General features: G+C 41.0%; 1 protein-coding gene across 7 annotated transcripts in view; it reads left to right on the top strand.

Moving 5' to 3' along the window:
• Positions 1-15,904, top strand: part of ikzf1 (IKAROS family zinc finger 1 (Ikaros)) — a 126,742-nt gene extending 110,838 nt beyond the window's left edge. For 2 of the 7 annotated variants that reach the window (XM_078538632.1, XM_078538631.1), the window contains exons 7-9: positions 7,708-7,776; positions 8,741-8,872; positions 13,697-15,903. In XM_078538632.1, the coding sequence (XP_078394758.1) occupies positions 7,708-7,776; positions 8,741-8,872; positions 13,697-14,421 (926 nt within the window). In that variant the 3' untranslated portion in view covers positions 14,422-15,903. Of the gene's footprint in view, positions 1-7,707; positions 7,777-8,740; positions 8,873-13,696 lie in introns of all 7 variants that reach the window. The other 5 variants (XM_078538630.1, XM_078538634.1, XM_078538633.1 and 2 more) reach the window with 5 other exon arrangements.
• Positions 15,905-27,285: the final 11,381 nt, after the last annotated feature.

The following is a 27,285-nucleotide window of genomic DNA, read 5'->3' as shown; positions in this document are numbered from 1 at the left end:
CAAATGTAAAGGGCAGGTTTGAAGGAGATGGCTAGGAAAATCCAGGACATGGACTTCATGCCACCTACCCACCTGTCTCGAAACTTTACAGCGGAGCAGTGAAGGCATTGGGTGGCCTGCCCACCCTTGGGTATATTGAGGCCGTTATGTGGCCACTTAAAGATCTCATCCCACCCCCACCAGTATTTTACCCATAGCAGGGGGAGGCCCACACCGTGTGGGAAGCCCAGCAGCTTTAGTTGGGCAGGCTGATGTGGGGAAAGGGGGTGGGGAAACAGGGGCTTCTCCTTTGTGGATCCCCTGTGCCCATCAGAGAGGACCCCCATGATCGCAACTCCCCTTTTACCCTCCCCTCCCCAGTCGTCTCAAACATGGTTACCGCCCCCCCCCCCCCCCCCCACTCCCCTCACCCCTTTGTCAGACCCTGCCAGCCTGACCCCAGCAAAGTCCCACCCAACTTACCTTGATATCCGGTTCCAGTGACGATTTCCATTTGGGACTAACTGTAGTCCCAGCAGTAGCCACTGCTGACACCTGGGGCAAAGAGCTACGAGCCATTGAATTGGCTGGCAGCCTCCAGCCTATTAACAGCCAATTGACCGTTAAATGACAGCGGGGCTGCCGTTCTTCACCTGGGCAGGCTGTTCACCAACTTTTTAGCTGGGCAGATGGGGCCATGATACGCCATAAAATCCAGCCCAAGGTTTTGGGCAAAAGATGCACAGGGGATGTGAGCATGTGCTTTTTTACATAACTAATGGTAATGACCTGGAACTTGTTACCTAGCAGGGTGGTAGAAGCGGAGATGATGAATGATTTCTGTTGCGTTTTTATGGTGATATAAAGGCATCAATCACTCATAAGAGCTTGTATAAACATGTTGTTGGTTCATTTATTTAAACTAGGCACATGAGAACATATATACGTGGATAGAAAGCTTGGAGACATCAGCAGCAGAGCTCTGTGCGCTGTGTTCTGCTCATAGGCCAAAGTGAAACTGATGCTGGATCACATGACACACTTTCTTTCCAGTGATGTCATGCTGCTATCCCTTAAAGGTGTATTATAGCATTGCACTTTCTTTTAAAAGACACTTTCCCCCCCTTCCAAAAAAGTAGAATTTTTTTACAATACATGTTCATGTTTAGTTACCATTACAGAAGTGTATGGGACTGGTGAATCTATGAGTCTCTGAAGTGTAGAGGTAATCTGCTCCAGATATGTCATGGTAACGTTGTCTGGAAGTTCCTTTAATTACTCACAGTGATCTGTGGGATTGTCATTCTTGCATGCTGTTCCTAGTTGCATTTGGAATCTTGTCCTAGATGCAATATGACTGTATGGTGGTTGAGGAGCTGGAGCAGATCTGATTTGTTCTGTTGCACCTCACCATTGCCCTTTGTGTGTAATGACTTCACAGGAACTTAGTTCCGAGCAAATTAGGTTATCTTGCTAGTTGCCATGTTCCTTTTGTGCAAATCCTGAATGTGGACTTGTAGTCCCAACTCTAAACTTGGCAGTTCTGTACCTGCACTTTTATCGTGCGTGTTGATCAGCTTCTCTTGCAGTTTTAAAAGTTGCTCTCTAGTGTTTGAGAGAGTAGAATGGGTAAGAGTAGTAAAATTGGTATGCCCTGGTCTGCCAAACATGAGTTCTGTCAGTGATGGAATTGTTACACTTAAAGATGTCACTCTCAGATGTAACATTGCAATGTGTAGATCTTGCTTGGCCCGTCTACATTCGAGAACTAGGGATTTCACTGTGTGAATCAACCATTCAGCTAGGCTGCTAGATATAGGGTAATGAAGAGAACAAGTATGTGATCGAAATCCCACTTCTCACACATATACTGAAATGGCTTACCAATAAATTGTGGACTGTCATCCGTAATGATCTCTCTAGGCATACCAAATAAACTGAAAATAGTACTTGAGGTGTGCACGACAGCTGTGCTTGATGTATTGCACAATTGTCGAATAATGGGGCACTTGATAAGGTAGTCGATGGCAACGGTGAATTCAGTGCCATGGACATGAGGTTGGATGTGATTTTGGACCAAGGATGGGTAGGAACTTCATGTGGAATCAGTGGCTCTTTGTACTGACTTGGCATGTGCTCTTGCATGCCTCGTACTTCTTGACAATAACTTCAATGTAATTCATATCCGGCCAGTAGACTGCCTCTCTTGCGAATCTTCTTGTCCAATCTATGCCCATGTGTATGTGATGAAGCTGTTGAAGAAGATCAGGTCACAAAGACTTGAATATGATGACCAGCCTGCCTTTAAAAATGAGTCCGTAGGAGATGCCTAGCTCATCCCAATTAGGCGAAAATGGTCTCACATGTTCGTGGATATGCTGAATTGAATCATGCCATTATTCAATGACAGTTTTCTATAATGCAGAATCTTTTGCCCTTCTTTCTTGTAGCTGCTGGCATTTGAATTGTGCAAAATGTACTAGATCAGTTGATGGACTTGCATTCTCCTGCGAGTGTAATGTTGCAGCTCCCTTGAAACTTCCAATTTTGTTGAAACATTCTCGATATTTCAATGTTAGATCATGAACTGAGGCAATAGGCGTAGTTACTGAGGTTGATCTGCCATATGATGTCCGACTCTTTCCATGGATTGTTACCAGTGCGAGGTCATGGCATGCCAGTAGACCAACAATCGCTGAGCCTTTAGTCTCCATGATGTCGAACATCTGTGATACCCAGGAGGATTGATTGTATTTGCACTCCAGGACTGTGGATCCTGTACATAGAATTAGTGAACTGTTGTATGCTGAAAGTTGCACAGTTGTTGGTTTTGCCATGGCCTTCCATGTCTGTGGATACATGTCTTTTAGAATTTGCAGGGGTAGTATATTGGCACATGTCGCTGGTCAATATTGGACAATGATGAGTAGTTACCAACTTTCTTAGGGCAGATAATTTGAATCTTGGAAAAAACTTCAAATGGTGTGACGGTATCTATGTTTTCCACGAGATTGACGGCGTGAAACATGTGTTCACTGCTCTTCGTCTCATCACATGCATATCATCATCATTTTCTGGTTTGTCAATCACCTCATGCCCTTTGTTTCTGATGGGATACTGGATGGTCATTCTTATTTTGAAGGTACCTGTTTGTTGTGTAAAGTCTGTTTGGATCAGTGCACGGCTCTTTGTAGCTTCATCAGCCTTTGCTCCAGTGCACTGCCACTGCCAATGGCTCCTTCAGCCACATGCCTTTGCAGGATTGCTGGAAAGCATTTCCTTGGTGCATATAGAAGGTCACACCTTGACATGTCTCGCTAAGTTTGGGTGTTCTAGTGAGTACGTCAATAATTGGGGTTGTACTTAGGACCTGTAAGCTTTGTCCCTACAAGAATCACTTCATACTTACATCCGTCCTTGAGTAGCTCTTCGATGCTATGCGTTTTGGGCTTGTCGAACAGATCTTTCTGGAATGCTTCCATGGGTATGGATGTAGTCATCAACTCAGTAATTCTATCTGCTATATCTGCGTTTGAAAAACTGCAGTACGTACCCTTTTCTTTGCAACTGCTGGCGAAGTGGTCTCTGGATTCTGTAGGCTGTTGTCAAAATGACATGAACTCTCGTCGATAAATATGGAAGTTTAACCTGATTCTGAACCAGTCTTCCAGTGTAGTCCATATCTTTTAGGGATTTTTAAGCTCTTCTGCTGTTAACCTTGATGCGTTCAGCCTATGTAAACCTTCATTCCCAATTGCAAGGTGAATTTTTATGGCTTGCTTGTCTGGTTCAGATATACCTGAATCAAGAAACCATAGCTCTATACACTGTTTAAACGTTTTGAATTTAGATAGTAGGCCAGCTGCATCCCAATTCAAACTGGGGAATTTTCTGGATATTCTGGCAATATTTCTTTGACCTTCTTCCAGCCCACAACCAGGTCAATCACCTTTCCCAACTGAGCTAACCGAGTGCTGGTCCTCTGGATGCACTGTCCCACTCATGGAACTGACAGACTATGCACTGCAATCTCACCACAAGGGATCCATCTGCTTGCCAGCTCTTAATTTGATCACTATCCTGGCCCGTGTCTTCAAAGTTTTTCTGTGCAGTCACCACACTGATTTCCACACTCATTGCGATCTGACCAAAATGTCAAGGGTCGTCTCATGCCATGTAGCACAATCTAAGGCTGTTCACCATGTCATACTTGAACTTAATCTTGCTGCCAGGCTGTTTTTCCACCGCTGAACACCATGTTGTGTTTTCATAATGATATAAAGGCAACAGTCATTCATAAGGGATTGTGTAAGCACGTTGTGCACTCAGTTATTTAAACTAGGCACATGAAAACACACATACAATGATAGAAAGTTTAGAGACACCAGCAGCAGAGCTGTGTGTGTGCTGTGTTCTTCTCAAAGGCCAAAATGGAACTGAGGCTGGATCACATGACACACTTCCGTTCTAGTGATGGCATATTATCCCTTAAAGGCATATTACAACAATTTCAAAAGGAAATTGGATGGTCACTTGAAGGAAATAAACATGCACAGCTATGGGGATAGAGTGGGGCAATGGGACTGATGAGGTTGCTCTACAGAGAGTCAGCGTGTTCTCAATAATCTGGATGGCATCTTTCTGGGCTATAATGACTCCATGGGGCAGATATTCATGGAGGAGGTGGGAAGGTTGAGTCAGGAAACTCCCAACCCAGAAGACTTGTCTCCTTTAAAAAGGCCCCTGCCCACCATATTTTTGGAGGTGGGGGTGCAGTGGATTCGGGCCCGCCGCCTCCAGAAGCAGGTCTGAGGCAACAGTGGAGGCTAGCGGGTTGTCAGGCCAAAAGGCTGGAATGCCTGCCTCCGTTTACTGGGATATCAGCCCAATTTTAACAATGAATGTCAAGCCCTCACCCCTCACACTTCACCCACCCACATTCCCGGTCCATGCCCCCCATACCGCTCGATATCCCCATGCCATCTCCATGCTCCCCAGGCCACCTCCATGCCTCCCCATCCTCCACTGCCATTCACCCAGTATCCACCATGGGTGGACCCCAGAAACCATGTGGAAATAAAAAAAATAAACTTCTAACAATTTAATAGAGCCCTCACCAAAACACACTTGATGCTTAAAAAAATCTCTCAGTCATGCAGTTTTGTAAGTTAGATGTCATTTTGCGAGTGTAATAATCTGAGGTGATTTGAATGCCCAAAGTCCTTTTAAAATTAAAAAAAAACCTTCAGCAGCGGTCAAAAGACTCCACCTGCTCTTGGACTGCTTTGATTGACAGGACATTGTTTGTACTTGAGGGGATTTACATTCAAAAAATGTAAATCCCCTCAAGTGGTCAATCTGTTGTAAAAACAGACAAGCATCAATTTCACCAGCCACATCAAAGACAGCTAGTCCTTTAATAGATTCTTAACACTGTCAATCAAAATGTGAACACAGCCTCCTCCTGAGATAACTGTTCTGGGCCTTTTGAAACTCAGCCAAACATGGGCTCAGCTATAATAACAAACCCTGGGAAATGTAAACAATGGAGTCTATTTAAACTGAAAAACCTTTCTTTTCCCCTAAGCTGTAATAGATATCCTGTCAATCAAAGCAGTCCAAGAGCAACTGGAGTCTTTTGACAGCGATTGAAGGTTTTCTTTCAATTTAAAAGGACTTTGGGCATTTAAAATACTTCAGATTATTACACTACAGACCATAATCACTGCCGTAAACTGACATCTAACTTACCATACTGCATCAAATTACAACACTGCATCTAACTTACAATACTGCATCAAACTATTGAAACTGAAAGAACATTTTTTTTGTATTGCAAGGCCTGTCAATGAAAGAATTCCAGGAGCAGGGTGACTTCGTTTTCAGTTCCCCATCCTGAGAGGCTGTGACCACATCTACTCACTGAAGGGGCCTGACTCCACTAAGATTGCGGGGGCACTTAAATTTCCCAGTCCCGCAATGGAGCCAGCAAGGGCAGGAGTGCTGCATGTGGGCAGGCTATATGCACCCTTCTCCTGTTCCATCAAAAATTACCAGAAATAGGAATTGGGGTCCTGCCTGCCATTTTTAAAGGGTTCCCAAATTGTCCCGGCAAAAATCCAGGCCTATTGACTTTTGAATGTTACTATTGAATCTGCTTCCACCACCCTTTCAGGTATTGCATGTTGCTTCTGGTTCTTTTGCCAATCATATTAAATCTATGTCCTCTGGTTACTAACCTTTCAGCTGCTGGAAGCAGTTTCTCCTTATTTACTCTATCAAAGCCATTCATGATTTTGAACACCTCTATCAAACCTCTTACCTTCTCTACTCCATGGAAAAAATCCCAGCTTCTCCAGGCCCTCTGCATAACTAAATTCCCTCATTCCTGGCACCATTCAAATAAATTTCTTCTGCACCATCTCTCTGAGACCTTGACATTGATCCCAAAGTGTGGTGCCCAAAGTGAAGAAAATACTCCAGTTGAAGCCCAGTGGTTTTATAAGGTTTTAACATAACTTCCTCACCTCTGTGCTCCAGGCCTCTATTAGCAAAGCCCAGGATCCCATTTTTTTTTTAACAGGCTTCTCAGCTTTCCCTGCCAGGTTCAAAGATCTGTGTACATACTCCCCCTTTCTCTGCCCTGCACCCTCTTTAAAATCATAACATTTAGTTAATGTTACCCCTCCTCATTCTTTCTACCAAAATGTACCATTTCACTTGTCACGATGTTAAATTTCCATCTGTCACGTGCCTGCCTATTTCTGTGTTCTCCTGTAGTCTGGTACTTTCTTCCTCATTGTTCACTACATTTCTGAATTTTGTTATCAGCAAACCCTGAATTTATGCCCTGTGTACCCAAGCCCATTAATGTATAACAAAAACAGAAAATGCTGGAAAAGCTCAGCAGATCTAACAGCATCTGTGGAGAGAAAGACAGAGTTGACGTTTTGAGTCCGTATGACTCTTCTTCATAACAGTGAAGAAGTCATGCTGGGATGGGGGCATCGCTCTGAAGAAGAGTCATATGGACTCAAAACGTTAACTCTGTCTTTCTCTCCACAGATGCTGTTAGACCTGCTGAGTTTTTCCAACATTTTCTGTTTCAGGTTTCCAGCATCTGCAGTATTTTGCTTTTAACCCATTAATGTATATCAAGGAGAGCAGTGGTCTTAATACTGACCCCTGAGGAACACCACTGCACACTTCTCTCCAGTCTGAAGAACAACTATTCACCACTACTCTCTGTGCTCTGTTCCCCAGTCAAACTTGTATCCTTGCTGCCACTGCCCCTTTAATGCCATGGGCTTCATCCTGCCAGGGAGTCTACTATGTGGCAAATGCCCTTTGGAAGTCCATATAAGCAACATCAACTGCACCACCCTCACCAGCTTTCTCCATAATTTCATCAAATAATTTAATCAAGTTAGCTAAACATGACTTGCTGTTAACAAATCCATGCTGACCTGCCCTTATCAGACCATAGCTTTCTAAATTTCAAAGGAGAGCAGAGGCATTATCCACAGTGTCCTGGCCAATATTTATCTCTCAATCAACATCACAGAAATAGTTTAATTGGACAATTTCACATTGCTGCCATGTTTCCTACATTATAGCAATGTCCACAACTTCAAAAGTATTTAATTGGCTGTAAAAGCACATTCAGATGTCCAGCAGTCATGAAAAATGCAATATAATTTAAAGTCTCTTTTTTTCTTTATACAACAGTAGTGACTACACTTCAAAAATACTTCATTGAATGTGATATTCTGAGGACATTAAAGGGGCTTTATAAATGCAAGTTATTTTTTCCTTTCCTTTCATCAATGCATCACGGTTTGAGAACTCTGGCTTTGAAATTCTGTAGGGGCTTTTTCAGTCACCTTACATAATGTTGGCAGGAGACTGATGAACCCCCAAAAAGGCCTGGTATCTGGTTTAACTGGAATACTGCAGAAGGACTAGGAGAACCCCCTAGAATTCATGGCTTACACCTTCAGCTATTATATCTCTGAAGTACAGCTGAACCCAGCTGTCACATATGTTTTGGTGCACATTACCTAAGTTAAATTGATCGACAGGCAATTAGAGGCTATAGTAATCCCTGTGATATTGACCCTTGCATGTTGTTATTTGGATTGGCTGTGTGTTCATGGCAGAGAAATATATAGCAGGAGATTAGAACATGTTGACAGTACGATTCAGTATTAACTTGTCGAATATCTCATATTGAAACAGTGGGGCTAGAAATCTTTGGCACGTGTCTGTCTGTCATGAGTGAAACAGCCAGAAAATAGTCTAGGATTTGGATAAGTCAGGTCCCGACCTGAGCTGCAAAATATTCTATAAAGGAGTGGTTCATTTTTTCTTCCCTATTTTTCCAAACACGGGGAAATGTGTTTGTAGTATTGCAGAGTGAGGCAATGTCTTCCCGATAGCTTGCTAAAATGCCAGTGCAAGAATGTACCAGAAACATGCAAATTACCTTTGCATTTATTTTTGGCATTGTGCTTGACTTGTTCTCAACCACTGCTGTGCTTTCATTGTTTCCATTTCCCAATTCATTTGACAGTGCAAGGTATCTACTGATTCCCAGAAAACATTCTGAAACAGTACTTTAGTTTAAAAGGCTAGAAGAGCCAATTAACTAATTAATAAAAGTAATTAATATTAAAGATGACACTCAAAACCTGGTGAAACTGCAAGCTTTGCTTGTTCATTTATAAATGGATTTGCATTTTTCTTTTTCTTTGTTTCGTAGTGAAAGAAGAAAGCAAATCACATGAACTAACTGAAGGAGTGTGCAAGATGGGATCAGAAAGAGCTATGGTACTGGACAGACTTGCAAGTAATGTTGCAAAGCGCAAAAGTTCAATGCCACAAAAGTTTGTTGGTAAGCATAGAATTTTTGGTTACAGTACTCTTTCATTTACTACTTGTGTCATATAAGCTGCACACCAATGAGCATTGGTTTACTGTTTGCTATCAGCTATTTTTGATATTTAAATTTGAAATTCCTTTTTTTGGTTTACCCACTTGATTCATGGCCCGAATGTGGCTATCATTCAATTCACTAAAATAGTGACACAAGGTTCAAGTATTTTGAGCCCTTTATTTACATGACATTAGAAGTAAGTTATGTTAACATTGAGTTTACTAAACATTTTCTGAATTAGGGAGCCCTGCTGGAAAAGGGTTTAGTGAAAGGTGTTAACAAATGGAGAGCAGTGTATAAATTATAATGGGGGAGGGGATAAGTTAGGAAATAATTGGAGATGAGAAAACACAATCGCATAGGCCTGAATCTTCTGGTCGGCATTTGAGGTGGGCCTCGACGGTGATGTCGGCCGTGCATCCCGATGTCACGGCGCATCATTCTGATCCTCAGTTCGGCAGGCGCGCACCGGAGTCGGCTGCGCGACTGCCAAATTGTCAAAGGCCTATTAAGGCCATTAATTAACTAATTTTAACTGATTCTCGGGGCTGCCTGTCCAACCTTAAGGTTGGCGGGCAGGTGAAGAGCCCAGGCGGCCTTCGCATTTCTCATGAAACCTCATCCACGGGCGGGATGAGGTTTCATTAAGTGTTTATAAATCAAATAAAATTTTTTATTAAAATTCATTGACATGTCCCAGCTCATGTGACACTGTCACATGAGGGGACATGTCTGAATAAAATTTTCTATTTTTTTTTGAAGTTTTAATAATGAAAATAATCTCCCTGAGGCAGCTCCGTACTTCAGGCAGAGTTCTGCGCTCTAAAGAGCGCACGTTCCGACTCTCCCTCCTGCCCCCGCCCGCACAGGGACCGCTCAGCGCTTCCGGGTGCACGTCATGCTAGGCGGGCCTTAATTGGCCCGCCCACGTAAAATGGCAGTGCGCAGCTGATTGCGGGCAGCGATTGGCTGAGTGCCCACTCCCGCCCAGCCCGCACGACAGGGAGAAAATTCTCCCCATAAAGTGGAATATTTTTGAAGAGAAAGACTCACCAGCTTCACCATTTGAAAAAATTCAGACATTAACAAAGAATCATGATTAAAATTTTAATATCATTTTTTTTTTATATGTTCATTTTAATAAGTTTTTACATTTTTGTTCAATAAGAAGTGTTGATGAAATGATTAGGGGCACAGGAGGATTTGTGCTTTTTATTTCTGCATGGCCATAGTTGTTGAAACATTGCGCCATAGCTAAAAAGACTCAAATAATTTAATATTTAATATCTAATTAAGAAAAATATCAAAAATGAACCTCCAGAGAAAGGTGATATATACCAGATACAACAGACAGCTTTAAAGAAATTCATGTGTTTGAGGTAATTCACAATAAAAAAACAAAAATACAAGGTAAATTAAATATCTTGTATTCAAACAACTATAAAAACTGGAATACATTGAATATATAGTTCAAGATTGAAAAAGTATTCAGGGTGTCACGATGAGCTAGATGGACTGAATGGCTAAAGGTGATTCCTGCATTGTTCTGATCTTACAATGCGTAATCAATGGTCTTGTTCATTCCTCCCATGATTTACTTGTAAAACATTAGGCTAAAGTGTTTCTTCCTTGTCTTATGAGGAGAGATTGAGCAGTTTAGGCCTATACTCACTAGAGTTTAGAAGGATGAAAGGAGGTCTAATAAGATGCTAAAGGGGATAGACAAAGTAGACGTGGAGCGGATGTTTCCCCTTCTGGGGCATTCTAGAATGAGAGGCCATAGTTTTAGGCTAAGGGGTGGTAGATTTAAATCAGAGATGAGGAGGAATTACTTTTCTCAAAGGGTCGTGAACCTGTGGAATTCACTACCTCAAAGTGCAGTGGATGCCGGGACACTGAATAAATTTAAGGAGGAGATAGACAGATTTTTGATTAGTAATGGGTTGAAAGGTTATGGGGAGAGGGCGGGAAATTGGAGTTGAGGCCGAAATGATCATATTGAATGGTGGGGCAGGCTCGAGGGGCTGAATTGCCTACTTCTGCTCCTAGTTCTTATGTTCTTATGTTCTCCTCATTTGAATGAAATGGGATCCACAAGAAATTTTACAATTATATTGGATTGAGAAATATGACATAACGTCATTATAATATATCTTGCCTGTGAATTTAGAGAGGGAAAATAAATGCTTGCATGTATTTAGGACTTTAGTATGGTGTCAGATGACTTGAGACATTTCACACAGGGAATTATATATTAGAATTAGTCATTTTTGCTCTCTAGATTTCTTGATATTTATAAATGTAGAAGTTGGGACCTGGGTGGTGCAAAGGGGCTAGAATTCTGTCCTTTGCCCTAAGATATTGAGATGAAATTTCTTGTTTGTATTACCCAGGATGCTTTCTGAATTTAAGGCTGAAATACATGTCAGTTGAAATTACACTGTCCGATTACAGAAGTACAGTTATATGGAATTGTTGTTTCAGCTATTTTAACAAAGGCATTAAGCTGTTTAAAATAAATAGATTTTCCTTCATTAGAATGGACAAAAGAATTTATACTGATACAATAACATTTGTTACCAGGACAATTTAAGTACGAAGGTGCAGTGGGTTAAACTTTAAAATTTTGTGCTTCTGTTGCAAAACTTCAGGGTTCAAGCACATATTCGGAATTTGAGTGTGGAGGTTTGCATACCAATCTACAGCCACATAAATCTCTGTTCATTAAAGGGCTTGTGCCACAAGTCCCCTATTGTAAAGATTACTTTTATTTTATACATGTATTGCTGAAGTAGCAGTTTGATGTTGATAATCTGGTACAGAACTTTAGAAACACATGTCACTCCAGTGTATTGTCATTCCTATCTTACTGAGCATAAACCTAATCTAAAATGGGAATAACAATGGATGAAAACCCTCGAGATTTTTGAATTACTGATTTTGATCTTCCTATAAGGATTCAGAAATCATAGAAATCACACACCAGACATTCAACCCACTGTGCCTCTGCCAAGTCCAGCACTTCAACTAGGGCACTTTACTCTAATCCCATTTCCTTGTTGTTTCCCCATGTCCTTTTATATATATTTCATTTTCTAATAGCCAGTTGTGTTATAGCCTTCTAGGTTCTAATAACTCCCTGTCTGAAAACTATTTTCTCTAACTTACCCTTCAGTCAGCTAATACTAATGATGAATCAGCCACTAGAAGTAGTCTTTCACTATTTATCCTCTCAAAACCTTTTATAATTTGTAAGCCTCCAGTAGATTTCCCCTGTAGCTTTCTCTGTTCCAGTGCCAAGAAGATCCACTTTTTGAGCCTTTCTTAATTAATAGATCCTCTCATTGTAATGAATCTTGACTATTCTCTTTCATGGCTCTAACATCCTCCGTATAATGGGGTTAGAACTTCTCACAATATAGTAACTATTGCCTAGCAAATGACTTGTAAAAAATCAAAATCACTTCCTTGTTTTATATTCTATGTTCCTGTCTGTAAACCCTAGAAACCCATTTGTCCTTTTTTGGCCTTTTCTACCCATTCCTTCAAAGATCTAAGAATCCTCTTGCTTTCTACATTCCTTCACTCTGTTAAGAATCTTACCACTTAAGATATGCTCTCTTTCAATGTTCTTTTTTCTAAAATTTACTTCATATTTCTCTGAATTGAGCTGCATCCAGCACCTGTTTGCCCACTTTACCAACATGTCTTTGTCTTTCTACATTCTTCCTCAAAGTTTACCATGCCCCCTAATTAGTATCATCAAAATATAATTTATCTGCTGACTATGTCCAAATCATTTTAAAAAGTGAAGAACAGAATAAGTACCAAGACCGGTGCCACAACTCTGAAAAAATATTGCTGCTACACTTTGCTTTCTAGTCCCTTAAGTTCACTATATCAATACCACTTGTGGTTTCTGTGATACCATTTGTCTTAATTTTGTTAACACTTCTTCTATGGGACATCTGATAAAAAGTCGTCCGAAAATATAATGTACCACAACCAATATGTCTTCTTTATTTATGCATTCTTGGATTTCCACAAAGGATTAATCTAAATTCATCAAGCACAACCTTCCCTTTAAAAATCCCTGCTGACGATTTCCAATTGGCTCCAATCCCTCAAATTATTTTTAATGCTTTCCACATTGGCATATAAATTCTGAAACCCAAAACACATTCTACTTAATTCCCTTTCCCTTTTTCATATTCTGTCTTTCATTTTCATTTTACTTAACCTTTTCTGCCTGCCTAAGGTGGGATTCTTCACATCTACCCACTAATATAGTATTTTAGATTATTTTGCCTCTTCACTGAACCTATTCTTAACCATTCATTCATATGCTGTATGATCCATCTCTCCTGCTAGATTTTCTTAAATCTTTCTCCATTGCTGTGATGCCTCTCTGTGAGAACATTGGTACTAATTTGGTTTATTTACATATATATTTACTCGTATATAAAGCAAACTAATAGGCACTTCTACTGGTAAATGTATCATTAGATCTTATACTTCTGCTACCAACCTTAAAATGCAAGTCAATCTTATTAAGTGTAAACATCTAGATCTCATTATATCTCTATACCACTTACCTATTATCAGTACTAAAGGAACAGTTTAATCTTTTTGATTACTTTTTTCAGACTAAGCAAATATTTTTTTAAGGTTTATGCATGTGTTACAGCTGCAGGATCCTTTATTTTTATAACAGGAAGTCTGTTATTTATCCAATCTCTGTAAAGTAATATTGTATTGGTTGTTCATATGCTAATTACACAGGTGAAAAGAAGCTGCAGCTTGGTATTTCAGAGCTTCAGTATGACGCTAATTCAAATTATGAAAAGGAGAATGAGATGATGCAGACTCATGTTTTGGATCAAGCAATTAACAATGCTATCAATTATCTAGGGGCTGAATCCTTGCGTCCACTTGTCCAAACTCCTGCTGGAACCTCTGAAGTGATACCAGTAATAAGCAACATGTACACCATGCATAAAACCAATTCAGACACACAGAGTCATGCTAACAGTGCCACAAGCCAAGACGGTGCAGTAGAAAATGTAGTGCTTATTTCAAAAACAAAATCACAGTCATCAGAAAGAGAACCATCTCCAAGCAACAGCTGCCCAGACTCCACAGATACAGAGAGCAATAATGAAGAACGGAATAACCTGATTTACCTAACAAATCATGTAGCTCCACAGGCAAGAAATGGCTTGCCTTTAGTAAAAGAAGACCATAGATCTTATGACATGCTGAGAGCAGGCATGGAACCTAATCAAGAAATCTTCAAAGTGATCAGTGGTGATGGAGAACATGTGAAGGTTTATAAATGTGAGCACTGCAGGGTACTTTTCCTGGATCATGTAATGTTTACAATACACATGGGTTGCCATGGATTCCGTGACCCTTTTGAATGCAACATGTGTGGGTACCGAAGCCAGGATAGATACGAATTCTCTTCACACATAACAAGAGGAGAACACCGTTTTCACATGAACTAGTGAACTAGTCCCATTTTAGCATTTTGACATTGTTTTCCATTTTGTGCGATTGATTATAATTAGCACAAAAATACAGAGAAAAGAACAAAATTGTTAGTTAACTTGTTTTGTATAATTTTCATTTATTCCTATAGCTTGTACTGTTTACTGTGAAGGGCAGGCAGGGTTTTATATACCGGACAGTATCATCATACCTCTCAGAATTAATTCATCTGAAGGAGTGTTCCTTGAGATTGTATTTAATCATATTTGGCACTTAAATTATTTGCTTAATGTATATGACCAAACTGAAAATGTAAATGTGAACAGTTCATTACAAACCTGAAATTAGTGGGTAGTTAACATCTTGCATTTTTATTACTGTAGTTTGCAACAAGCGGTACTAGAATTTTTAAACAATTTAAAGCTTTTTAGTCTAGCATCTTTTATAAAAAGCATTGATAGATGTGAGTGATTTAGTGTTGTAAATTGTAGAATTGGGCACACTGTATGGTCTTGTTTCTTTGGCTGTGTGCCTTTTTGTACTAAATTACCAGCTAAAACTCGGGAGCTTCATTAAGATACTATTTGCATTTGACCTGTTAAAATGCAGCAGTATCTATATAATGTATTGAGGTTCATCGTTTACACAGAAATTGTGCCTAATATGTTGGTTACATTATGGAAACAGTTTTCTGACAAAAAAAAACATTAGTTCAAAAACTGTATAGGTGTTTTCTAATGTTTATCTATATTTCAAATCCAACAAGGTTTGCTTTATTTATTACATTAATTGTTACATTTTAAACTGGATTAATCACCTTCACATTTCTAAATGAAATATTGATGGGTAGTTGTTATTTCTATGGCACAAAAAGTTTTATATATATATATATTATATATATATACATTTAAATTCAAGTTACAATGTCTCAGCCTCCAGACTCGTTTAAAAGGGGTGGCAATGTATAGTGAATATGTAAGAACTTTGGATAACCAAAAATGTATCTATTCTGTGGCTCATATTAAATTACAATCATAGAATTTGGTACCACATAAGATGACATTTGGCCCCATCATGCATGTATTTAACTACCTGAAAGAACTATCCACTTCATCCTATTTCCATGCCCATTCTCCATTCCTTTTTTTTCTCTTTTGAACATTTATCCACTTTTAGAAGATATTACAGTTGACAGAAGGATGCTTTAGTGACTGGAAGCCAGTGACCAGTGGCGTACCACAGGGATCTGTGCTGGGTCCCCTATTATTCGTCATTTATATAAACGACATAGATGACTATGTGGGGGGTAGAATTAGTAAGTTTTCAGATGGCACAAAGATTGGCCGGGTGGTTAACAGTGAGGTTGAGTGTCTTGGGCTACAGGAAGATATAGATGGGATGGTCAAATGGGCAGATAAGTGGCAGATGGACTTTAACCCTGAAAAGTGTGAGGTGATACACTTTGGAAGGAGTAATTTGACAAAGAAGTATTCAATGAATGGCATGACACTAGGAGGTTCTGAGGAACAAAGGGACCTTGGCGTGTGTGTCCATAGATTTCTGAAGGCATGAGGGGCATATTTGTGGGGTGGTGAAAAAGGCATTTGGGACACTTGCCTTTATCAATCGAGGCATAGATTACAAAAGTAGGAAGATCATGTTGGAGTTGTATAGAACTTTGGTGATGCCATAGCTGGAGTACTGTGTGCAGTTCTGGTTGCCACATTATAGGAAGGACGTGATTGCACTGAAGGGGGTGCAGAGGAGATTCACCAGGATGTTGCCTGGGATGAAACATTTAAGTTATGAAGAGAGGTTGGATAGACTTGGGTTGTTTTCATTGGAGCAGAGAAGACTGAGGGGCAACCTGATAGAGGTGTACAAGATTATGAGGGGCATGGACATTGTGGATAGGGAGCAGCTGTTCCCCTTAATTGAAGGGTCAGTCATGAGGGGTCATAAGTTTTAAGGTGAGGGGCAGGAGGTTTAGGGGGGATGTAAAGAAAAACTTTTTTACCCAGAGGGTGGTGACGGTTTGGAATGCGCTGCCTGGGAGGGTGGTGGAGGCGGGTTGCCTCACATCCTTTAAAAAGTACCTGGATGAGCACTTGGCACATCATAACATACAAGGCTGTGGGCCAAGTGCTGGTAAATGGGATTAGGTAGGTAGGTCAGGTGTTTCTCACATGTCGATGCAGACCTGATGGGCCGAAGGGCCTCTTCTGCATTCTGATTCTGAGTACCACTATTCTGGCAGTAAATTTCATACTTTAATAACTGTCTCCTTGAATAAATTTCTCCAAACCTTGCTGCTGTTCTTTTGGTGATCTTGTGTTTTATGTCCTCTAGTTGACAACCAAAAATAGATTTTCTCTATTTATCTTCACAACAACAACTTGTATTTATGTAGCATCTTTAACATAGTACAACTTCTCAAGGTGCTTTACAGAGGCACTCTAAAATAAAATATGATGAAATCTTTCCTAATTTGGAACACCTTTAGAAGACATTCTTTTACTCTTTGTTATATTGATAAGAACCCCAATTTGGTTGGTCTCTTCTCTAAAGCCTCTTGTCAGTGGTATAAGCGTAGTGAATTTCTGCTACACTCTCTCCATGTCCTTGGCATCTTTCCTTAATAAAACCACCACAAGCTGAACACAATTTTCTAACTGCAATGTAACCAATGATTTATCTCAATTTGGCATTTCCTGTTTGCTTTTGTACCCTAAAACTTAAGATCCCGCATGTTTTTTTTTAGTTTTATCAATTTGCCTTCCCACTTTAGAAGATTTTTGTCTCTGAACCTCTAAACCTCTCTACTTGCCTACTCAGTTTGAAGTTTTACTGTCCAGTGGACATGTTCTCTCCTATTCTTCTTTCCAAAATGTTTTGCCTCATACCTCTGCAAATTAAATTGCATCCAGCATCTATCTGTCCAATCTATTAAGTTTACAAAGTAATCCTGAAGTTCTGCTTCCCTTTTTATTTTACTACTTAACTCTAAAATTTCAATCTACTACTACATAAAAGCTAGCTTTCAATTGTACTAAGAGCTTCCCATTTAACTCACTCACAATATTGCAGTGTTATCCATTATTTGGCACATTGTGGAAAGATACAGAAAATTGTAACTACATTTAAGAATTTCTAAATTATATTCCACCCCTAGTAGTTGAATTAAAATCTGTGTATATCTTGTACAAAAGCTTTTGGCCAGAAAACTGTTACAGTATGTAATTAGAATGTAAAAATCATTGCATAATATTCAGTTTAAACTATTATCAGAAATGTAAAGCTCAGTTTTTTAAGACAAAATCAAGATGTGTATAATGTAAAAATACAGATTAACCATGATCTTAACTGAATGGCAGAACAGGCTAAAGGGGCTAAATGACCTTCTCCTGTTCCTATGTTCCTTTTCCGAAATTTGTCTTTCAAATGTAATGCATCAACTTTTAACACATGAAGTTTTAAATTTTGTTATCGGTGTCTTAAATTTTGTAGAACTTTACAAGATTTCGTATTACATTTAAAAAGAAACATCAACTATACTAGCATGAAACTACACCTTGGTTGGAGAGAGAGAAAGCACAGAGACACTTGATCTAATGTGTAATCTTCATTTGTTCTTTGAGAGAAGACACAACATTCCTAATGTGGAAAATGTTTTTGTAATTTGTAACATATTTAATATTCACATTTTAAAATGTAATGTCTTCATGCTTATACATTTTGTTAGTCACATTTATCAGATAAGATTGACAAAGTGATGCTTTGTGTTTCAATTTTTTTCCTTTAGAAGTTGTATTATATTGGTCACCTTTATCTCTGGAAAAAAATAGACTATGCTTGCTACAAGGAAAATAATTAAAAAATATAAACTCTTCAAAATGTCTATTGTCTATTGAAAGTACTAAGACGCCTGAGAAAACTTGCAGCTATATTTTTATGTGGACAATCAATTTTTATTTGTGCAAATAGATGTACATTTTTGTAAATTTTGGAAAATAGCCAATGTCATCTTGAATATAAGGTGAAAGATCAATTTTTACCCAGTTAAAATTTTCCAGGAGACTTAGCGACAGATGATATGCTCCCTTTTCACAGTCTTACATTTTAATCTACCCTCCTGAGCAGGCAGGAAGTACACCTGTCAGAAACCAGCCAGTTAAATATGTAGATTGGACTCCAATGCTATCATCAAGGCCCAGCTGACACTTTAACCAGTGGTCCCAGCAAGCAAGCTCTTGTGGTCTCCCCACCAGGACAGCCGAGCAGGAAGAAGAGTTATTTTTTCTTTTTCTTTTGGAGCCTCAAGGAACAACTTCTCTGGGTCCCACAAAATAAGGTCTCCCCTGCACTATGTTTCCCTCCCCTGATTGCAAGGCCCTTCCTAAATCCCCTCCCCACAACTCTCTAAGTTGTGGGTTATTCCTTGGGTGACTGGACACCTGCCACTTCCTACTTATTTTGTTTGGGCAACTGACCATGGGCATGCATTTGAACCCGGGCACAAGTAACAACTGGGTCATATGCTGCAGAGGTCATGATGGTTTACTTGCACCTTGGGCCCTATTGGATTCACAGCCCGAATAAAAATCATGCTTTATTTTCATTGCACTGTAAAACATTTTGATATTTATTGTGAAAAGTAGCTGCAATAAATGTGTGTTCCCAAAATGCATCCATTTGCAAAATGCATCTATGTTAATAAGACAAGGTAATTATTTTTGGGAACATTATACATGGCTTTAATACCAGGTTCCTCTGAGTAAAATAAAGATAGCATTTCAGACAATCCCCACTCACTAAGCTTCCTGTTAACTCAGTGAATAAATGCATGAATGGTCAGGAATTGCTTCAAGTTTGATCCTTGATTCATGCTGAGATAGCTGATCTCAGTTGGGGTAGTGATTGAAGTGCTACATTTGGCCTCAGTGCCCTCCAGCTAGAGAAGGAAAAGACTCCCTAAAGTAATGGAACTGAAAAGCAAACATAAAAATGGCAGAGGAGACCTGGTAGTGGGTTCCAGGAATCAACCAAAACCTAAAAAAAAATTATTCCTTTGGGGCTCTTCAATGCAACCCCCGCCCCGCGCCCCCCCACTACCCCAGCCAACACACACACACCTTTAAATGTCTAGTTACACCTTCTGGTGTTGCACTCATAGTCTTGCAGCAGTGGGCCTCCACTTGTGGTTAGGAAGCTCACCCTGCGTAATGGATGACTCCCAACTTAGAAAAATTGGCTGGGGTTATAATGGGGTCACAACAACAAATGCCCCTCCCTGCCCGATCGACACCAAGAGGAGGAGAATCCAACCTTGTGGGCATGATTTTCAATCCGTGATCAGGAACCTAGTGTCTGGAAAACTTCCCAGTCCCGACCCCAGCCACAATCTTCAAATGTAAATGCCCTAATTGGGTTGGAGGCAAGTTCAGCTCCCAATTAGTGACACCAAGCATTTCCAGAGTACAAGCAGCCAAGGCAGACAGTAGCCATGATGGGGCCTGCTGCTGTCTTGCAGAGGAGCAGAGGAAGCACCTCAGAGGGCTAGCAGCCTCAATATAAACGAAAGTGGCCAAAAGGCCAACTGAAAGGTACTGCACGTAATCAGGAACAAAATATCCTTGTGCCAAAAACTTTGAATAACGAAAGAAAAGTCATTTAATTGTTCCCTGCATTGAACCCAACAGCACTAGACTGTTTGGGTTTGATGACTTACCAATTGAAAATTGCCTTCTGGACCTCCCTGGCCTGTTAACAAGCTTGTCAAGGAACTTAACAGGTTGTTAAGTGGAAATAAGCGGGCTCCTGACTTTCCCCTCCCTCGCTTTGAAAATTCCAGGAGGAAGCAGCGGGACGCTGATATCCCATCTGGAAGCGTTATTTTCAAAGCATTCCTGCTTCTGTTCTCGCCCTCACGGGAAATTGAAAATCATGGCCTATGGATCTAAATGCAACAAATTATGTGATATATTTATGAGTAACCCTAACCTGATATGATGTTCACTGTATTAACAGGGTCATCAGCTTTATAAAACATTGTTAGACTCTACTGAAAGAGTCACCTCAGTCTGGCCACCAAGTGTATATTAAGATGATTTTTCAAATGCTGAAAAGTATTGGTTTACGTCTCAAACTCACTGAAATAAGATGGTGCAACAGTTACACAATAATTATAACCATGTAATAAATTTGAAAATATTACATCAATAGGAAATTTATTGCTGCTTTAATGTTTTGAGTCACAAATTACTAGAGAATGGGCAATCTTGTCACAGTCTTGATTTATTGTTTACACCACTGCCATTCATTCCCACATTTGAGAAAAAAATCAGATCAGAATAAAACCACCTTGCTCCATGGTGCAGTCTTAGACCCACAGGCCCCCAATTTTAATTCCGTGATATGCTAGAAGCATGGAAGTAAGTGCACTTCTGTCAGTGGCTTTTTAACACATGATTATGATTTTACTTTGAGGTTTCCAGTCCAATCAGTGACAGCGAGCATGATGTGAATTTGCATGATGCAATCTTTACTGCGGTATGTGAATATGCGATTTGAAGGAGTTTGGAGTTGGGAACCAAACAGAAGCAAGTATCAGAATGAAGTCCGGATTGCCAAAGGCTATGCTTCATTTCAGTAGCATCTCCTTGGATATGTTACTGGGAGCTGTGAGGAGTCGGAGAGTGAGAGATTCTTCTACCAACAGGAGGAAGAAACCTGCAGTGCAGACCAAGAAGTAGTTGCAGGTAGCAGAGGAGGAAGTGTGGTGCCAAACTCCTGGATTCGGTGCACAACACACGTTATTAATCTAAGCAGGTCAGGAAGGTGAATACAGTGGCAGGTTAGCCGATGCCCTGCTGTGCACATGACCCCATTCCCCCATTCTATCTCCTTCAGCACACCAAGCTTTTCTTCTTTACATCCATCAGCTTCTTCTATAGCCTGGTCAATCAAAGTCCACATTTGAGACCTCCGTAGCAGAACTTGTATGCGACTTCACCCTCTGGTGAGCTGGCACTTGTGCTATCCTTGCTCCCACCCTGGTTGCAATGCAGTTGTACCCTGCAAATCACACATGCAGATCATATTTCTATGCTATTCTCAAATTTACTCATAGGGCAGGATTTTCAGCTTGGCATGCGGGTGCGCGCCTGACACGCACGAGCATGAAATAGTGCGCAATGACATCGGGCAAGCATCCCAACGTCATTGCACACTCGCGCGATATTTCAGTCAGCAGGCACGCACAAGAGGTGGCAGCGGCCCGCCGACAATTAAGAGGGCTATTAAGCCCATTAATCAATTAATTGAATTTAATTTTTCGCTGCCGGTCCAACCTTATGGTTGGCGGGTGGGCGAAAAGGCCAGGCAGCCCTTGCGTTTTTTGCAAAACCTCATCCACAGGTGGGATGAGGTTTCCAATAGTGACTAAAATAAAATAAAAATGTTTATAACTCATTTTTCTCATGTCCCTGTTCATGTGACAGAGTCACATGTGGGGACATGTTTTCCTTATTTTTGAAATCTTTATTTTTCATGTTAAAAATCTTCAGTTCCCTGAGGCAGCTCTGTGACTTCAGGGAGCTTTCACTGAGCGCACCCCCGCGCTTGCGCACACTTCAGCGCTCGCACTCCTCCCACCCCCACCCGGCAGCGCTAAGGTTATCAGTGCACGTTTCATGCTGGCTGCCCATTAATTGGCCAGCCAGCATGAAATCGTGGTCAGGGTCTGATTGTGGGTGGCAGACCTTTTCATGGCTGCTCCTGGGCCCGCCCGCCCGCCCGACGAGGGGAAAATCCTACCCATTGTGTCAATATCTGAGCTGGTGCCAGAGCCTATAAAATGAACCAATCATCAATCTCTCTTTGATCTTCGTCCACAGTCTGGTCAGGTAGCACTTCTTGTTTACTTGAGAATAATGAGACACAAGGGTACGGTTGTGGTGAGGGAGGGGGAAAAGTTAGAAGTGTATGCTTACACCATCTGCCACCTTTAAGTCAGAAGAGAGTCTGGGATGAGAGGAAAGTGGGATGTGAGAAGGAAGGTAATGTTTGAGGATACTGTCATCTTCAAGAATTCATCCAAGCCATTGGCCACAGTCTCAGCAATGGCCCTTCCAATAATGACCAGCACTGTCTCCTCCATATAGGCGCACCTCTCCTTCCCACCGGTTAGTTTCTGTGCCTCCGATGGTGCGCTACCTTCTCCTGGAAGAAAGTGGGAAGTGTGCCAATGACTGTTGTGTAGTATTTTTGCATGATGAGACATGGTTGAATAACTGGCAGTGGATGTACTCTCTTAGATGTGGGGTGTGAGGCTTGCAGCATGTGCTAAGCATGTGAGGTAAGGTGAAGAATATGAATGTTAGGCATGAGTCCTGATTGTTCGAGGTTGTTGGTGGATGGGTGATAGAGGTGTGATGATTTTTGGACAACATCTGAGGCTTCTGGTGCAGTTCGTGGGATGTGGAATTTGAAAATACATTCACTGACCTTGACCACTTGTGAGATCGTTGAAATTCTTCCAGCACCACATCCAGGTTCTTGGTGCTGCACCCACAGTATTGACCTCCATGACTGATCCTACTACCTTCTCACTATGTGTCTGGAGGGCCTCCTGCCTCCCTGCAGATACAGGACATCCCTCTTCTCCACCTCCTACACCAGGACCTCCAGTGCAAGGTTGGAAAACATTGGTGCAAGTCCCCATAGTCAACCATTGTTTTTTTGTTGCACAGCAATATTCCAAATAATGTCAACACCTTCAGTAGCCACAATGTATATTCCCTTTAAGAGCTGCAGACTAGCTTTAAGCAATGCAAGTTATTGTTAAATAGTGCTAGCAAATAACAATTTTGGGCCGCCTGCTGATGCGCGCAGCCAGTGAACAGCCTGGTTAGTGTTGGCTGCATGCAGAACTCATGATAATATAAGCAGCGCCAAATGCCATGCTGCTTGCATCATGTCAAACGGATGCAGGTTAATTGCTCATAGTGAACCCCTGCCCATTTTCAAAGGCTCTCCAATATAGCCCCCATGATGTGCTGCCTCTTCTGGGCCTCCAGTCCTACTTAGTAGTCCTGCTACTGTGATATAGTGTTTTTTTTATTCATCTACAGGATATAGGCTTCACTGACTGGGCCAGCATTTATTGTCCATCCCTAGTGGTTGATAAAATATTGCCAGGGAAAGAGATAACGGCATCAATGTTAATGGGGAGACGGGAAAGGCACAGAGGAGCCCAATAGTGTGTGAACTCAGCATAGCCAGGGGTATGGAGATCCAACTGATCTTAATGGAAGGATCTTATCTATATAATTCCATACAGCTAGCCAGATTGACTGGCCAGTAATTTAGCAGCAGGAAGCCATTTAAGGGAGTGGAGAGGGAAGTCTCAGGCTGTAATTGGCAGGTGGTGTGATCAGGTTGCGAGAGGAAAGAGTCATCTACAATTCAGAGGACAGAGCCTACTGATGGTCACCGTCGAGGAGGAGGAGCCTGTTGGTGGAATAAATTGGGAGGGGGGAATCTGCTGATGGATTTGATTGGGTGAGGAGAATTTGCTGATGGAATTGAACAGGAGGGGGTGCCTGTTGATGGAATCATTCTGGGGGGGCGTTGAGGGAGGGGGGGATGTGCCTGGAGATGGAATTGATCAGGTGGGGGGAATCAGTTGTTTGATTTGAGTGGAGAGGGATAATCTGCTGATGGAATTGATCAGGACGGTGGGAAAGCCTGATTAAGGCAGTACTTGGGAAAGCAGGAGGTCAAGACTGGGGAGGTTGAAGGCTTCTGTGTGAAGCCTAGGCGGAGAACTCCTGTTTCCTTTGGCCAACCAACAGCTTAAAAACCAGAGAGATTTCTAAAACGTACTTTGCTTGCCAGGCAGCAAACAGTGTGGGACTCCCTGTGCTGATGTTAAAAATAAGTCATGGTGTTAATGACATTAGCGGGCTACAACTTGTCAAGTAAGCTCCTATGTGCTTTTGGTGGGAGCTTCATCCAAGGCCTGAATCGCTGCCATAAACATTGCAGTGGCCTGGAATGGGGGTCCAGTTTCTCATTTCCAATATTTTAACCAACCCCTACCCCCACCCCCATCCCACCCATCTGCTTACATCAATGAGTGACTTAGAAATAGGCAAATTACATACAACCTGGCCTTTAAGGACAGGGGGATCCCTAAGACCAGGATCAAATCAGACTTTTATTCCTGTAGGAGTTACTCCTTTCATTTTTCCAGTTCCTTGCATAAGTATCCAGTGCCCCACCTAATAAGAAAACTGAATCAGTTGTTCATTTAAAATCAATGCCAATATAACCCTGGGCCAGAATTTTCAGCTTGGCGAGCAGGAGTGAGGCCTGCTCGCCAAAGCATAAAATGACACAGGGTGATGTCAGGCATGCATCTTGACGTCACCGCGCATCATTTAGATTTTTCAGTTCGGTGGGTACGCAGCCAAGTCGGATGCGCACCTGCCGAACTGTCAAAGGCCTGTTCAGGCCATTTAAAAACTAATTAAACTAATAAACTGGGCTGCCCGTCCAACCTTAAGGTTGGCGGGCAGGCGAAAACCCAGGCGGCCTTCGCACTTTTCATGGAACCTCATCCACGGGCAGGATGAGGTTTCATGAAGTGTTTAAAAATTGAATAAAGTTGTTTTAAAAAATTAATTGATATGTCTGAGCTCATGTGACACTGTCACATGAGTGGACGTCTTAATTTTTAAAATTTTCTTTATTTAGACATTTAAAACTTAAACTAATCTCCCTGAGGCACTCTGTGCTTCAGGGAGATTTCGACGCTCTTTCACGCGTATGTGTGAAAGAGCGCAGGCCCTGACTCAGGGAACTCCCCCACCACCCCACCTGCACAGGGAGCGCTCAGCGTTTCCGGGTGCGCATCACACCCGCCCGCCCACGTAAAATAGCGGCACGGGCCCAATCGGTGGCGCCAATTGGGTCTGCGCCCGCCTCCGCCCACCCCCGCACAACCCCCCCTGATGGGGGGAAAATTCTCCCCCCTGATATCTTCAAAGATCCTAGCCAGATGTACTCCCAACAAAACATTTTCATTGTAAAATTCAATGCAAACTCAGTTACAAACTCAATCTTACAAGTATAGAACTCTTTTTTATTTGGTCAATGGATTCCTTGGACTGGCGGATAATGAGGGTTGGTGGGGTGAGTGATGGGGTTTGGGATGAGCATAATTTAATTTGGCTCAATGCAGAAAGCCATCTTTTCATGAAAAAATCAGATGTGTCCAAGATAAAGGGTTCACAGTCATTTCCATCGGGCAGCCTTCATCGTGCTTATTTGTTTTATCTCTGTAATTCAGATTTAAATTAATTTGATCTTTGAACTTAACCTCATGTACCTGAAATGGAAAGTGACCATTTTTGTTTTTGAGTACTTTTTACTCACAAAACCACCATTCTGGTGGCTGCTGTTTGGATTAATGGATGATCTTTAGTAATAGACAGGTTACGAACAAACCCATCTTTAAGGACGGAGGGATCCATAAGTATATCCCTGAATGCAAGATTGAGTCAGACTTTTATTCCTGCTAGGATTTACTCCTTTCAGTTTTCTAGTTCCTTGCATGAGCAGCCAGTGTTCCTCCTAATTAAAAAGCTGAATCTGTTGTTCATTTATCCTTGGAATTGCAGCAGTTTAGGTTCACAGGTCTAATTATAGAAAAAGGAATTATTACTCAAATAATCTAATTTTATGTTTCCAGAAAGGGAAAAGATAGAACAAGAAAATGCTATTATAATAACAATACTACAAATCTATATTTAAAAATTTGTTTATAAAAGTGCTTTAAAATGTACTCTTATTACCAAAAGCTTATTTGATTTTATTTGCCTATATAAAATAAATCCCCAAAATTTGTAACATGCTTAATAAGCTTGGGATTTATTCTTGGTGTATCTTTAAAATAGAGGCTGGCCTTCTTTGAAAATTACTGTCATATATATTCATTAAAAGTCTGTGATTTGACTGAAATATGAAAAGATTGTTAAAGGCAAGATAAAACTTAGTCAACCGTGAACTTTTATCCTTTGGATTGTTCATCGACATAGATAAATATTACAATTGACAGTGGATTGGACTTACAGTTGAAGGTAATAGGGCAATGGTAAAACTAGCAGTGAATTAATTTGCAACCAGTATTAGTTGCCATAAAATTTAGTTTTCACTTGGCTTTCTCTCTCTAATGACTGTTCTAGAGCTCAGAAAGGGATCTCAAGGGAGGCAATTGGCTAATTGACAGGCATTAGAATTAAACTGGGTATAGGCCAATCTTTTCCTTGTTATGATGTGGCAGGTGATATGTGCCAGGTGGACCAAATCCACAAGGGAAACTTGGCCATGCTATCACAACGGTTTTGCAATTTGTATTTATTACGAGAAGATTTGTGCACTGAATTCAGAAGTAATGAGTCCGCTACGCCTTTAGAGATTTTTAAAATTAAATTTGCTCACTGTCCCTGTGCTGTCGCTGCACTGTTGCCAAAATGGTCACCATACTGGAACATGTCCACCAGATCAAAGTTACTATTTGGAGTCTAGTTTGATGAATCAGAACCATTGATTATTTAGAGGGGGACCGAGAACAAGCAAGCTAATGCAGGTCTATCAAATGGTCTAATAAAGGTTGGACATCATTTGATGCTTCCAAACAAACAGACCAGCAAAAATATGAGGACAAAATGAGTGGAAAGGACAAACATCATCAAATGGCTCTGGTCAGTAATAGACAGAAACATGAATCCACATAACACAACACATCAGTCGTGTGCCAGTGCCAAGTGCTAAAGCACTGACTTCCAAATGTCTCCAGTTGTTTAGCAGCCACAAAA

The sequence above is a fragment of the Cetorhinus maximus genome, chromosome 3 (assembly GCF_964194155.1).
Source record: "Cetorhinus maximus chromosome 3, sCetMax3.hap1.1, whole genome shotgun sequence".
Taxonomy (NCBI): Eukaryota; Metazoa; Chordata; class Chondrichthyes; order Lamniformes; family Cetorhinidae; genus Cetorhinus; species Cetorhinus maximus.
The sequence above is the reverse complement of the archived record's forward strand: the minus strand, read 5'-3'. Positions and strand labels throughout refer to the sequence as shown.